General features: G+C 40.8%; 1 protein-coding gene across 7 annotated transcripts in view; it reads right to left on the bottom strand.

The window, feature by feature from the left end:
• Nucleotides 1-16145, bottom strand: part of LOC143997550 (catenin delta-1-like) — a 575442-nt gene that overhangs the window by 353757 nt on the left and 205540 nt on the right. For all 7 annotated transcript variants that reach the window (XM_077493212.1, XM_077493213.1, XM_077493214.1 and 4 more), the window contains one exon: nt 11248-11395. In XM_077493212.1, the coding sequence (XP_077349338.1) occupies nt 11248-11395 (148 nt within the window). The remainder of the gene's footprint in view (nt 1-11247; nt 11396-16145) is intronic.

The raw sequence follows: 16145 nt of genomic DNA, 5'->3' as shown, positions 1-16145 counted from the left end.
AAAATGCGTAGCCATGAGAAAGAAAAAACAGGATTTTTAAAACGGCTTACCTGTAAAATCATTTTCTTTGATGTACATCAGGGGACACAGTGCCATAGTACTTACTATGTGGGTTATAGGGCCACTGATAGGTGATGGACACTGGCACACCCCAAGGCAAGAAGTGTACTCCCTATATAACTCCTCCCACTACTGGGAGTCCTCAGTTTTGTAGCCAAGAAATACAAGTGTATACCAAGAAAGGAGGGACCTCTGTATCCCCTGATGTACAAAGAAAAGGATTTTACAGTTAAGCTGTTTTAAAAATCCTGTTTTCTTACATCAGGGGACACAGAGCCATAGCACTTACTATGTGGGATGTCCCATAGCAATGGCAACTGAAGGGAGGGGGGAAAAAAAAAAAAAGAAGAGGCCAGAGGACACATACTGCAGCCTGTAGAACACTGCGCCCAAAGGCAATATCCTCATTACCTTCAACATCGATTTGATAAAATCTGGTAAACATATGAACTCAAGACCAAGTTTCAGACTTACAGATCTGAGCCATAGAGGCCTGATGATGCACTGCCCAAGAGGCACTAATCGCCCTAGTTGAGTGTGCTTTAACATGAAAAAGAGGAATTTTCTTCTTTAAGCAGTAAGCCTGAATAATGACTCGACAAATCCATTTGGAAATAGATTTTGATGTTGCCTGTCCCCTTTTTGAACCTTCAGGCAGCACAAACAAAACATCTGTTTTGCAAATCTGATCGGTCACCTTTAAATAAACTCTGATCTCTAACTACATCAAGGCAATGTAGTGCCTTCACTTTCCTAGATAGAGGCTCTGGAAAGAAAGAAGGAAGGACAATATCTTGGTTTGGTAGGAAGTCAGGTAGGAAGTCAGGATGGGGATGTAAAACCACCTTATCCTTATGCATGATCAAATATGGCTCTTTACAAGAGCAAGCTGCTAGTTCCGATACTCTTCTAGCAGAAGAAATAGCAACCAGAAAGATTAACTTTCTAGTCAAAAAAACCAAGGGAATTTCCCATAAAGGTTCAAACGGCTGATTCTGCAAAGCCGATAAGACCAAATTTAAATCCCAAGGATTTAGAGGTGCCTTGATAGGGAGATTAATCCGTGTTAACCCCTGAAGAAAGCTATGCAACAGAGAGTGGGAAGCAAGAGACCAATGAAAAAAAAATACTGACAAGGCCGAGATCTGGCCCTTGATCGTACTCAAGGCCAGGTTAATTTCTAATCCCATTTGCAGGAAATCAAGGATCCTACGTATGACATATTTCCTGAGGTGCCAAACCCTGGATCCACACCAAGAAACAAAAGCCTTTCAGACTCTATAGTAAAGGATTCTGGAGGCCGGCCTCCTGGCATTAATCAAGGTAGACACTACCAAAGAAGACAAACCACGATCCTTTAGAATGTGGGTCTCAATAGCCAAACTGTTAAATTTAGCGCCTGTAGGGTAGAATGGAATACTGGACCTTGTGCGAGAAGGTCTGGCCATAATGGCAGAGTCCAAGGAAATAAAAACTGATCCCATGGGAAGACTAGTGCGTCTGTTTCGCATGCTAGTGGATCCCTCGTTCAACACAAAGTTGTCGACTTTGTTGTTGAATCTGGACACGAACAGGTCCACGTCCGGAATACCCCATTTCTGGCATATCACTAGGAAGATGTCGGGATGAAGAGATAATTCCCCGGAAATGACTGTTAGCGACTCAAGTAGTCTGCCTGCCAATTCTCCATCCCTGGGATGAATATTGCCAACAGTCAAGGAATTTTGTGTTCTGCCCAAGCGAGAACATGATTCACCTCTTTTTGGGCTGCACGACTTCACATGCCCCCTGGTGATTGATGTAAGCCACAGCCATCGCACTGTCGGACTGAATCCTGACGGGAAAATCCTGTAGTCTGACCATCCAAGACTCTAGGGCCAGATGTACTGCCTGAATCTCCAAAATGTTGATAGGCAAGGTCCTCTCTAACTTATACCATCTCCCCTGGACAGAATCTTCTTCTAGGACTGCTCTCCAGCCTGGCATCTGTTGTCACCACTTTCCAGGAAACTGGTATTGGAAAATCCAAGGCCTGAACCTTTTTATTCCAGGCCGACAGGATGGTACTTTGAAGAAGTCTTGAGTGAAACTGCCCATAAGGGATGACCTCGAAGGAGGCCACCATTTTCCCCAACAATCTCATGCACAACCGAATGGAAGGATTTTTCTTTGCTTTGACAAGCTGAATTAGTCCGATAATGAAACCGATTCTTGTCTGGTAGAATACCTTCTTCTGTACGGCATCTATGACCAGCCCCAAGTACTGTAATCTCCTTGATGGTTTTAAGGAGGATTTTTCTAGGTTGAGTATCCAAACTAGAAATTCCAGGTAGTTTACAGCTATGACCAGATTCTGGTTTAGACTTGAGACTGAATGATTAAAAATATGATTTAAGAATTATGATTTTCTATTTTGAAGTGCAGAAATTTCCGGTGAGCGGGAAACATTGGCACGTGGAGATATGCATCTTTGATATCGACTGAAGCCAAAAACTCCCCTCCTTGCAGGATGGAAACAACCAAATTGACTCCATTTGAAAGGATCGTATGTTTAAGTGCCGATTCAGATCTTTGAGATCTAGAAAGGGTCTTACCTCTCCGTTTGGTTTTGGAACAATGAAAATGAATAAACCCGTTCCCTGTTCCACTAAGGGAACTTCTAATATCACAGACTGGGATAATAGATGATCCAGAGCTAGTAAGAGAGACTTCTTTTTCCCTGGATCCTTAGGAACATTTGACCTTAGAAAACAAGGAGACAAACTCTTAGAACTCTAGTTTGTAACCTAGAGAAACTGCAGAAGCCACCCATCTGTCTTGACATTGTCCCTGCCAGATCTTTGAGAATAGAATTGCAGAAGTCTTCTCTCCACCCCCCCCCCCCCGAGCGAGCGGGGGCGCCCCTTCATAAGGAGGCTTTAGCATTCTGCTTTGTGGGCTTTCTTCTGACCCTGGTGCTGCCCTTGGGGTCTTCCCCTTGAACCTGACGGTTGCCATCGAGACTGCCTAGAGGCTGATGTCCCTGGCACAGGTGAGGCAGCACGTTTAAAAAGGAGAAATGTTTGAACCTTTTCTTTACTGGTAAAAGAGAGCTTTTCCCATTAAAGATCCTTTGGACGTATTTATCCAGATCGTCTCCAAATAGCCGTTCACCATGAAAAGGTAAACTGGCTAAGAGCTTTTTACACAGTGCTTCGGCTGACCAATTGTTCAGCCATAGAAATCTGCGAGAATGCACTAGTCCAAGCATAAGCCGTGAGGCTTGAATGATAGAATCTTTCATAGCATCTACTTTGCTGAGCTTGCTGATCAGGCATTTTAAGTATCTCCACAAACTGTTCCTTAATGGACTGGGGTACACCAATTACAGCAAGAACTGGCTGCTCTACTGAACTTGCTAAAGACATATTGCTTTTAGAAAGAAGTTGCAACTTTTTATCTGTTGGATCCTTCAACATTAGCGCATTATCCACAGGACATGTGAGATTCTTGTTCACTGAGGTCGCGGCCGCGCAGTCTGTCTTTTTTTTTTTTTAAAGAACTGCTTTTGGCATACAAGTCCCCTGAAGGGGAAAAAAAACATTGGGGGCGTAGGAGAACCAGACCCCCCTTTCTTACCAGAGGATCTGCTTGTGGCCGGAGGAGAGGAGAAATGAAGGCTTCTGACAGCGCTGTTTCCAGCATCAGGCGGCGAGTGCTCAATACAGCCCCCAGTGGTGACACATAGGCATGACAACATTATAACTCAAAAGGAGAAATTCTTAAAATCTCCACTTATCTTTCCTTGCAGCAGGGTTATCTGAGATAAACCCAATCTTCACCCTTCACGGTGGGCTCCGAAACCTTCAGGAACAGGGGAACCTAGATGTTACCTACAATCCTGGACCTGCAACAGCACCCTGCCAGTAAAAACTTTATGGCCTTACTATCAAAAAGTACTGGATCCCAGGGTCCAGCTCTCTAAAAAAGAGAAGCATTCGCAAGCAATACTTTGCTTCTTCGGACACGAGGCCCGGGTACCATTCCTTTAGCCCATGAAAGGACATCTGAATGGATCTGGTCAGCATGGCTAGCCCCAGCAAGGATTGCTTCCAGTAGAGCTCAGCACAGCACATCTTTACTCGTGACCAACACCTTAGACACTGGCGAAAAAACTGAGGGCTCCCAGTAGTGGGAGGGGTTATATAGGGAGTACTCTTCTTGCCTTAGGGCGTGCCAGTGTCCATCACCTATCAGTGGCCCTATAACTCACATAGTAAGTACTATGGCTCTGTGTCCCCTGATGTAAGACAAGAAAACTGCATATATAAAAGAAAACGTGCTGTGATTAAGAACAATATTATGCATTATAGTTCACTATGGCTGGCTTGAGCCGCAGCGGTTTTGAATATATTAAATAATGTTTGTTGGATGTCAGTGCCTACGATTTTTTTGAAAAAATACCTTTTAAGTCGAGTACTGCACCATATATCCCACGTGTGGAGGCTATTTTTTGAAAGGCTCAGTGAGGAATATCGCAGCAGTGAAGAGCCGCTATAGGAGGAAGAATCCTGCTGTCAGAGGAGCCTGTGGATATACGGTCTTTGGCCGAGTGATCCCTGCTGTGTGTGCACCTGTTTGAGCTCTATAATTTGAGATCCACCAAATATGGTAAGCGGTGCTGTTTGCCATTTTGATGAACTGAAAAAATCATCTGTTCTCCTAAAAAGCCAGTCCTTGTTGTTTGCACCAAACTAAAGCACTTTATGGACTATAATGCACAATATTGTTCTTAATCACAGCACATGTTTACATTTATATATGCAGAGTTTTTCTCTTGTTGCGCATGTTTATTTGTTGTACATGTACGGGAAAGGGGTCATAAAATGAGTGGCAATGGAAAGGTAGAAAAAGGCACTGCAAGGTATTTTTCCAGCTGTAAAGTGGCTGTGGCAGTTTGCTTGTTACTACACAATTACAGGTTCAATTTAATGCCACACACCATTGAAATCTGCCAGGTTCCCAAAGGCATTATAAAGAAGAATGCAGGGGGGCGCATGCATGGAGCCAAGCGGTAATATCAGCTTAGAGCTCTGTTCTCAGCAGGACAACGGAGCCATAGAGCGGGGGAGGTAACTTGACCCTCCGCACATAGATCATACCAAGCGGTAGATAAATATCCCTACCTTACATAGGTGACATTCGGGGGGGGGGGGGTCAGAGGAGACTCATGAGGCAGAAAATTAACAAGAAAGTGCCGCTGAAACCCTCCCCCTCTGAGGGGAGGCACAGTGAGGAGAACAAAGACAGCCCCTTCTGCTGCTTTACATAAAGATGTTCTCTCATTAAAGACACAGTCTCTCTAACCAAATACCTGAGAAAAATATGTCAGTTCTGAAGAATTTTGAACTTTCCACACAAAAAGACTCATCCCCTCCTGTAATGCTGAAACGAATAGAAAATCTGCTTCAAAAATCACTAAAATCCACTGCAGATACCATCACCACAAATCTTACTAAAGAAATTTGAGAATTTGGTCAGCGTACATCAGCACTGGAAATTAGAGGAGACGATCTGGAAAATTATACATCTAATATTGCCTCAGAAATTGATTTTCTTAAAGAGGAAAATTACATATTACAATCCAAATTGGAGGATTTTAAAAATTGTGCAAGACGCTCCAATATACGTATTAGAGGAATACCCGAATCTGTGACTGATTTAAACTGTGCTATTACTGCACTTTTTCAAGAATTACAACCAGCTATCCCACTAGAGCGTCTTGAAATGGACCGGGTTCATAGAGCCCTAGCACCAAAGAAAACAGATGGTCCTCCCCGTGACATTATCACAAAATTGCATTTCTACCATACTAAAGGAACTACTGCTAAATACAGCTAGAAATAAAGATCCCCTAATTTTCCAGGGTCATAAATATCAATTATTCACAGACCTCTCACAAATTACAAACAAAAAAAGAACCCTGAAATCACTACTGCAAATATTACAGTGAAATGACAATCTACCAATGGGGCTTTCCTTTCTCAGTTCGTTTTACTTTCCAAAGTCGCAAATATATGTGCCGAACAGCTAAGGACCTGCAAACTACTTTACGGAAACTAGGGATGATAAACACATCAAGAGATGTTGTGGACACTCGCCAAAAATCATCCTCATATGCCGATAATCCCTCCTCTGCTTCCAGAAGAGAAGAAGACTACAATCCACAGAAAATAAGTTGCATACAATCTCCACCTCTGGATCCAGATCTGGCTGAAACTATGGACTGATAAACACCTGTACTGAGGCTACTATCTTGCCTTTTCAACAGAATGGCTACTGCCGAGTTTTTTCCCTGACTTCCAATCAATATTTTTTATCATAATGTTATTTAAGAATTGTTCCTAATAATTTAGGCACCTTATTATAACTTTTTTTCTCTCTCTTCTCTTCTTTGTCTCGGAGGTTGCCTTAATTTTACATTTTTATTTTTAGCTTGAAAAATGAAATTATATGATTGGCTCTTGGTGTTCTGCAGGGAAGTTCCTTGCACCCTCTCTTGCTACCCTCAGCAGATCGGTATACACCGGGCAGTTGACAGTGGCTCATGTACCCTTGGAGGGAGAGTTTTTCTCCTCCCAGCGGACACGTTAAGAACATAGATATGTTAAGATATATTTCAATATTGTATATTAATTTCTTTTTCAGTCATTATCTCCTTTCCCCTCCCCCCACCCCCCTATACTCTGGAGACAAATAATTTCTTATATGACACACGTTCTAACATAAACACCAACATATATTCACTTTTCCCAACTCCATGGCCCCATTAAACATCATATCATTAAATACTCAGGGACTAAAACGTTCCACACAAAACGCACTAAAGCCTTCCGCACATTTTCATCCAAAAAAGCACATATAGTTTGCTTCCAAGAGACTCATTTTGCGTCACAATCCACTCCCAAATTTTCAGTAAAGACTACCCCCAAGTATACACAGCTTCGGTCTCCTCTAAAAAACGAGGCGTGCTTATAGCTTTCCATCGCAATACACCATTGTCACGAAGGAAATCAAGGATCCAGAAGGTCGTTGATTCTTAAAGGACCCCTACTTGATACCGCTATCACCATTACATCATACTACGCTCCTAACAAAAATCCTATTTATTTTCTTTCTCATTTATTTCAAACTATAGAACACCACAAAATAGGTACTACAATTCTATGCGGAGATTCTAATCAGACCATATTTCCATTTTTGGATAAATCACCAATCCCAGTGTCAGATACAGCAGACAAACAACCCTTATCAAAACTAATTATAAAACATAACCTAGTAGATACTTGGAGAGAATTGAATCCAACCAAGAGACAATACACACATTACTCGTTCCCTCATCGCTCATTCTCTAGGATAGACTATATATTTATGTCCATAGGGCTAATTCCAGAAATAATATCTACAAAAATTATTCCCATCCCATGGTCTGACCATAGTGCACTTTACATTACTGTTGCCTCTAGAATTCCAAAAAAAAAAAAAAAAAAAAGAGATCCAACATGGATATTAAGAGATTTCCTACTCAAATATCCAGCTCATAAAAATAATATTGAAATTGCGCTCAAAGATTATATAAAATATAACTCCACACCTGATGTCTCTCTGACTACATTATGGGAAGCACACAAACCTGTTCTCCATGGCATATGTCTATAGCAAACATATTCAACAGAGAGCGAAAAATCCTTTGGCAGACTTTAGAAACAAATTTCAATAAATGTCACACAGCATTCCAAAATAACCCTTCTTTATCCAAAATAAATCTTGACAAAGCTAAATTGGAATTTGATCTATTCCTTACTGAAGCAGCGGATAAAACCATCAAGAGATCACAACACAATTTCTATATCAATGCCAAGGCATTAAAATCCTGCCAGAACCCAACGAAACCGATATGTCTGAAAATCTCTAGGGGGGGGGGGGGGGGGGTATACACAAATAATCCTTTAAAAATACTACAAAAATTCAAAACACAATTAAAAAATGTATACTCTTCTAATAATGAGTTGGACCCTTCTAGAGCGAATTATATTTTCTCTCATACTGTATATCTCTACCGACACGATCATATATTACAAAACGTTTGTAGACACCCTATCTCCAGTCTTGAAAAACACTTTTAATTCCCTTTTGGAAGGTCATTCTTTTAGAAGAGAAACCCTGACTGCAATTATCTGTATGTTCCCTAAACCTCACACAGACGATTCAATATGGTCTAATTACCGCCCTATTTCGTTACTAAATTTGGACATAAAAATTTTAGCCAAAATTCTTCCTAAAAGATTAAATACTATTATAGGCAATCTTATACATCGTGATCTAGTGGGCTTCATTCCATTACGTCAAGCAGGAGATAATATTAGACGTGCAACACTCCTGTCACATGCCGTTAAAAAAAGGCGTATTCCCTCTTGTTTTCTTTCTTTAGATATTATGAAAGCTTTTGACACAGTATCATGGTCATATATGAACTATACCCTTTCCAAATGGGTATTCAGCCCTCATTTTTTACGATGGATCTGTAATTTGTATTAAGATCCCAAAGCTTATATCAGATTAGCGGGGTACAAATTGGACGAGTTTAATATACTGAGGGGGACTCGTCAAGGATGTCCACTTTCGCCATTATTATTTGCTTTACTCATTGAACCTTTAGCACAAAGAATTAGGATGGAACCCACTATAACAGGTATTGAAATGGGTGGCTTTCATCATAAGCTCTGTTTATTCGCAGATGATATTCTACTTTTTCTATCTTCTCCACATGTTTCGGGCTCCAAATCTTATGGTTGTACTACAAAAATTCTCATTTATTTTGGGCTTTAAGGTCAATATTCAAAAATCTTCAGCATTAATCATTTCACTTGTCAAGAAACAATATTTACAAAATTCACTACCCTTTAAGTGGGTAGATCTTAGCCTTCCATATCCGGGTGCGCAGTTTACTCCTAACCCCTACGATTTATTTGCAGCTAATTAGCCAGCTCTATTAAAAAATATTACAAGGTCGTTATCTAATTGGTCATCAATGCAAATATCATGGTTTGGGAAAATAAATATCATAAAAATGTCTGTTCTTCCGAAATTTTTATATTTATTCAGAACTCTCCCAATACATATTCCTGCATATTTTCTTAGGCTGATTCAACAAAAAGTAACGAAATTTACTTGGGGGAAAATAAAACCCAGACTTCACAGAAAAAAAAAAAAAAAAAAAAAACACTTGTTCCCCCCAAAGCTTTGGGTGATTTGGGATTTCCAGACTAACATATATTATAAGGCAGCTCAATTATCTCAATTAACAAAATATCACTCTTCTACAGAGATTCCTTTATGAGTCCTCATTTAAGCTGTAGACTTTGTTCTTCTTCCTATAAATATATTATGGTTACAACCTGCAGATCGTAAGTCTATAAATAACCCCATTTCTAAGCACACTCTATATGGGATAGGTATAGAAATTCACATGGTCTGCAATCTCCACAAAATCCGCTATTATCTTTTCACAAGAATCCGACTTTTTACCCAGCCTGGAAATATCCCAAAACCTTTAAAACTTGGTCTAAGGCTGGTATCACTTGTCTACATAATTTAACGTCAACTACATCAATAAAATCTTTTACAGATCTATGTGAATTATATAAGCTTTCACAATCAGAAATATTCAGATATCTCCAAATCAAAATTTTCTATACTCCTCTTCTCAATTTAAATGTAAACTTACATAATATTTCTCAATTTGAAAGATTTTGTCTCAAGGAACCACATGCTAAAGGTTGTATCACATCATTGTATACACAATTAATATCCAATTTTAATACTGTTATACCTAAATACGTGGCCAAGTGGGAAAAAGATTTGGATTGTACGATCGATTCTAGGTCTTAGTCTAACATATGGCCTTTCACAAAATCTTTCTCTATAAATATATTGGCGTCTGAATCATCATATAAAGTCCTCACACGCTGGTATTTGGTTCCTGCGAGAATCGCCAAATTCTCAACAGACAACACTGGCCTCTGCTTTCGTGGCTGTCCAGAAAAAGGTACCTATATACATACCTGGTGGCATTGCCCAATTGTACAATAAATTTGGAAAAAGATCTTTCCAGACCCAATTATAGCTCTCCTTAATTTAAAACCAGTCTTTCTGAATCAGAAACAATTCAGATTAGTTCTTATACTTCTGATAGCCGCAAAGCAGACTATAGTCAATGCGTGGAAAACAGATGTGGTGAATATTGCAGAAACCAAACGTAGAATGAATCAATCTTTTATCCATGCTAAAATGGTTGCTATAAAAGCCAGATGACAACGTTTGATATCAAATGGAAACCCTGGATTAAATATTATACGTCAGATAATATTGATAATATTGATAACCGAGTTTTATTGTTATGGCGATTAAGATTTTTTATAGAATTACAACATTAGCTGATATATAAAACCTCCTCCGGAGAATTATTCCCTCCCCTTCCCCTCCTATATACCTTTTATGTTCTGACCTTACTATACAATACTTACTATAAACATACTTAGGACGTTATGGTCAAAACTATTTATATTTTCTTGGGATGAAAATGTTTAAAATTCAGCTATAAGAATGCTTTCAAATTCTAAAATATATAAGGTAATTTATTGTCATTCCCACGAGAATTTCTTGAAATTATTCTTTGCTTTGTATCATCCGTACTTCAATATGTCTACTTTTTATTTCTGGTATCAAATAATTTGTCTTATATTCTGTACATGTAATTTATTTTAACATAAAATAAAAACTTTTGAACGAGAAAAATGCAAATATTTGAACATACCAAGAGAAAAAAAAAAAACGTCAAGAAACAATACAAAAACAAATATTTGAGAGAGATTTCTATGCTTAAAAGGTTTATTCTATTCCCTTTTTTTATCTTATCTTGGGCTCAGGGGCTACAATATGATCATTACTGATTTTTTTTTTTTTTATTGCTCCCTCACTCATGTCACATCCCTTTAGAAATAAATAGGTAGCATCTGTAAAAACAAGAATAAAATATGACTTCTTTCACTTTCTTTATTCTGTTAGACAGCATAGCAGAGGAATGTTTAGCTGTCACACGTTCCCCATTTTATAAACATTATAAAATAATCAGTATCCAGACAATACCTTTACCCCGTCGCACACCAAAGCAACTAGGATTCTGTGGTTCTGCATTAGTGGTTTGTGGGGTTTCCTGATATTTTTCAGCCTGTGGGATCTCGCGATGAATGTGGTAGGAGAGATTCCTAAGCAGACACACAGCATTTTCCGCAAGCTAAAAGGTCAAAGAAAGAGAAAATACATGACAAACATTTTTCACAGTGCCTTGCCCAAGTGTTCGCCATCTTGAACAATTTTTATTCTTATAGCCTTAAATAGAATGAGGGGAATTTATCAAAGATAGAACAGATATAATCTGGGGGAGCTGTGCATAACAAATAATAAGCTTCAATCCTCCACTTGTTCAGTTTGCCTTGAAATTAAAAAACAGTAGCTGACTGGCTGTCATGCACAGCTGTTCGAGATTCTGGCTACTCCAATTTTTAAGAACTTTGATACCAAGCACTTTTACCACCTTCCTGCCTAGGCTAATTTTCAGCTTTTAGAGCTGTCGAATATTAAATTACAATTGTGCGGTCATGCTACACTGCACCCATGTGAAATCATTTTTTTCACACCAACAGAGCTTTATTTTGGTGATATTTAATCACCACCGGGGTTTTCTTTTTGCCAACTTAAAAAGACCAAATATATTGCAAAAAAAAAAATAGGATTTTTTGTACTCACCGTAAAATCCTTTTCTCTGTAGTTCACCGACTGACACAGCTCCTTTCTTAGACCATCGGGTTGTTACGCCACCTACAGGAGAGAACTAGGTAGAACATGTCCCTTAGGTAACAAGCCCCCAGCCTGCCTCCTGCAGCTTCAGTACGTCAACAAGCAGTATAACGTAAAAAATAGGAGGGGAGGGTGCTGTCAGTCAGTGAACTACAGAGAAAAGGATTTTACGGCGAGTACAAAAACCCCCATTTTCTCTTACGTTCCCCCGAATGACACAGCTCCTTTCTTAGGCCATCGGGACGCCCCCTAGCAGTGCCAAAACGAGGGGTGGGAAACAGCATAAACTTCACCCACAATGGCATGTGGGAACCAGTATAAAACTTCACCCACAAAAAACAGCAGAGAAAACTGCGCTGTGCTGAGCTCCACTGTACAGAGCTGAAGCTGAAAAACGTGTTCAGGCTTCAACAAAATGGCCACTGAGCATCCACTATAAAGGACATAATCATAGGGAAAATGGCCGCCGGACTACAGTAATGTGCAATGATGCACAATGATTATGCAATGAAGGACAGTGAAAAAACAGGCGGTAAACAGCGCTACAGCGATCAGCAGACACAGCCTCCAGACACCCAGGGGAGAGACCTACAGACATCCAGGGTACAGCTACCCAGCGCAGTCCCCACCTCAGGTGAGAGCCCCCCCCCCCCCGGGAGCCCCTGTCTATGGCACGCACACACCCACACCGCTTAACAGCCCATGCAGCATCCTCCACAGGGAATGGGGTGAAGGGAAGATAGGGAAAGGGAGAGAAGAGAGGGAGGTGAGGGACCTACGAATCAACCTCCCAGGGAATGCCCAGCTGCTCAGCCCCACCGAGGCAGGGGGAGTTGTACTTACCAGTCCTGGTGAGCTGGAGAACATTCCATCCCAGACCCACTCTCCGATCAGTACGGGGTGGCTGCTGGCCCAGCACACTGACGCAGACATCAGTAGCCCGGTCATATGTGTGCCGCAGGGCATTACACCCACTGGCCGCCCCTGGAGCTGGGGGGCATGTCGTGGCCGACCCAGGGTGGATCTCTGGTCAGCACACGCTCGCTGGCCAGGCTGGGGAGACTACAAAGATAAGGGTATCCAGCCTGTCACCCAGCCGGCTGTTGATAGCAGATCACAGGATCTTTAATCTTGCACAAAAGGCAACTTCTGAAGAAAAAACCCACGGGCCGATGGGCCCGCAGGGTTCCTAGGTCCTTCTTCACTAGGCAGAAAAAAAAATTTAAGCTGCAGAAGGCAGACTGGGGGGTTGTTGTCTAAGAAACTGCCCCTTGGGCGGAACTACAAAGTTCTAGTTTTGTTATAACATGTTAACATGTTCTGCCTAGTCCTCTCCTGAAGGTGGCGTAACAACCGGATGGTCTAAGAAAGGAGCTGCGTCAGTCAGTAAACATAAGACAAAACATGTTTTTTCTTTGTTTGTTATAACATTTTGCAAATAATTTTTCTTTGTAGATTTAGGCCAAGCTGTATTCTGCTATATTTCTTTGGTGAAAATGACCAAAATCAATTATTTAGTATGTAGAAAAGTTATAGAGTACACAAACTATGCTACATATATCTGAAAACCAGTGCAGTACATCGTCGTCATAACGGGTGTGGCGGTCACCAGAGACACTGACTGGTGACCGTGTATATGTATGTATATATATGTATATATATGTATATATATATATATATATATATATATATATATATATATATATATATATATATATATATATATATATATAGTTAATAAAAATAAATACATTTCTTTATTTTTTTTACATACTGTGACCAGAGTAATAGTGTCACCATAGTAACACTGTACCACTCGGATGTTTTTTTTTTTTTTTTTACATACAGTGCATCCGGAAAGTATTCACAGCACTTTTTCCACATTTTGTTATCAAGTACATGTGATTTTTTTTCCTTCTTTATTATTAAAAAAATTGCAAAGATTTCACAAACTTCTTTCAGGTTGTCATTATGGGACATTGTAGAACTCTGAGGAAAATAATGAATTGAATCCATTTTGGAATATGACTAACATAATGTGGAAAAGGTGAAGCACTGAAAACTTTCTGGATGCACAGTACTAAATTTGCTAATAGCAATGAGGCCGGAGCGAGGTGCGTTCTCGGAGCATCCTTCCAGAACAATAGGGGGCCGTTCGTCATTTTACAACGACATGGGCGGGAAAAAGTTAATTGGACTTTTTCACTGATAAAAAGCATAAAATGACTCAATGTTAATGGAAAAATAATAATAAATTCTCCAAATTACTTACAAATAAACTGAAAATTCTTGAAAGCATATTCCACACCACCCTGCCTCAAAACCCCCAAAGAAGCTCTAAAGCAGGGGTAGACAAACCGTCAGCATCACTCACAGCCTCTTGTCGGCACTCAACTCCCTCCCCATCAGCACAGGGAAGTATCAGTGAGACACTAATGCATTTCTATTTCAGAATCCTCCATGCTGCACCTGCACTGAGGGGGAGGCACTGTGCCCCCACACATTGTAAAATATGGGAAACATTGTTTGGTTCTCCAACTTTGCTGTAGCTGTGATGGTCGGCTTTTGTAATGGGGAAGAGATTGGGTGTAATTCTGCTGGGGGGGGGGTCCCCGTTTCCAGGAAGAGGACGACTGTCACTGATTACCGTATTTGCCGGCGTATAAGGCGACTGGGCATATAAGACGACCCCGTATTTTTCAAGTGAAAACATAGGTTTTGGGCAATACTCGCGGTAAAAGACTACCCCCCTTCTGAGGCAACACCATTTAAAAAAAAACATTAGAACCATTAAAAAACACAAAAGCAAGAATGCCAACTACTCATCCGCCATGCTGTGATATGTCATAAAGTAAATCAAACAATAATAACACAAACAGATCTGTGGAATGCCACAACTCTGGAAAGTCGAATTTTTCACTAACCAAACCTATACCACTTTTGGGTTACATTCTATGGGAATTGTCCACCAAAATGCATTTAATAACCTCATATGTCATATGTCCCAGATTTACCGGTCCCTCTTGGGTGCCTGGGACCTCAAAAGCAAACAGCAGGATGTATAGTAGTAGGAGATCAGTGAATGGATTTACCCAGGGAAGTATGGTGAGCGGTGTATTATTTTAATGAATACAACGCCTGCTTGGATTGGCAGAGGCTGTAGCATCATCAGCCCTTGCCTCTCTCTCTCTCTCAAAGCCAATCCGAGCAGGGTACTCTTTGTTCATTAATAGAATACATCGCTCGCCGGTATTGGCTCAACGGCGTATACTGTTTGTAGCTGAAGCCACATACAGTATTAGCAGACATTTGGGTGCTGACATCCATCGGGCAGCATTGTATACCCGGCGTATAAGACGACCCCCGATTTTTGGGCATTCTTTTTAAGTGTAAAAGGTAGTCTTATACGCCAGAAAATACAGTACTGCTAAAGCCAATAACAGTCCTGCTAGTTTCATCCACCACCTGGGAGGAAGAGGACTATCTTGGTTGCCGCTACCAAACTCAGAACGAAGGTATTTCACTGTGATTGAGAAAACCAATCAGGTGACAGTTTGTGGAATTACTGTTGAGCTTCTGGGAAATTTGTTGAAATTATTCCTGCACCTTTGCGTCACTTACTACTGAACCACTGCACTCTGGGTCCCTTTAAGCCACAGCCAGTATTCAGCACAATGAAAATCGTACACAACTTTTGCTGTGGTGCTTTGTGCCACACATCTCCTCTGCTGCAGGGGCCCAACTTTTTAACCTGCACACAGTCCCACTGCTTTCAGAAAATGCCCCTGACCTGAGCAAATCATTGCACATCCATTCCAGATGCTTGTATGTACATCACATACATTCCATACATGCACATGAGCTGCATGCAAGAGGTTGATCAGCAGGATAAGTGTGCCAAGACAGGTAGATGTGCCTCATCTCTGCTTCCTTTCACGACTCTGTAGTTGTGCAGGGAAGAACAGTGGTGGAAGAGATGAGAAGGGGGTTCAGCAGTGGGACAGAAGAGCAGGGGGTTACAGTGTTGGGCCAGATGAGAAGGGGGTTTAGTGATGGGACAGAAAAGAGAGGGGGGGGGGTAGAGCAGTGGGGCGGATGTGAAAGGAGGTTTATTGGTAGGACAGATGAGCAGAGGGAACAGAGGTGAGACAGATGTGCAGAGGGTTACAGCGGTGGGTCAGATGAGA

This window comes from Lithobates pipiens, unplaced genomic scaffold, assembly GCF_037356315.1.
Source record: "Lithobates pipiens isolate NorthernLeopardFrog02 unplaced genomic scaffold, aLitPip1_a1.2 Scaffold_19, whole genome shotgun sequence".
NCBI lineage: Eukaryota > Metazoa > Chordata > Amphibia > Anura > Ranidae > Lithobates > Lithobates pipiens.
This window is presented reverse-complemented; position numbering and strand designations above follow the sequence as displayed.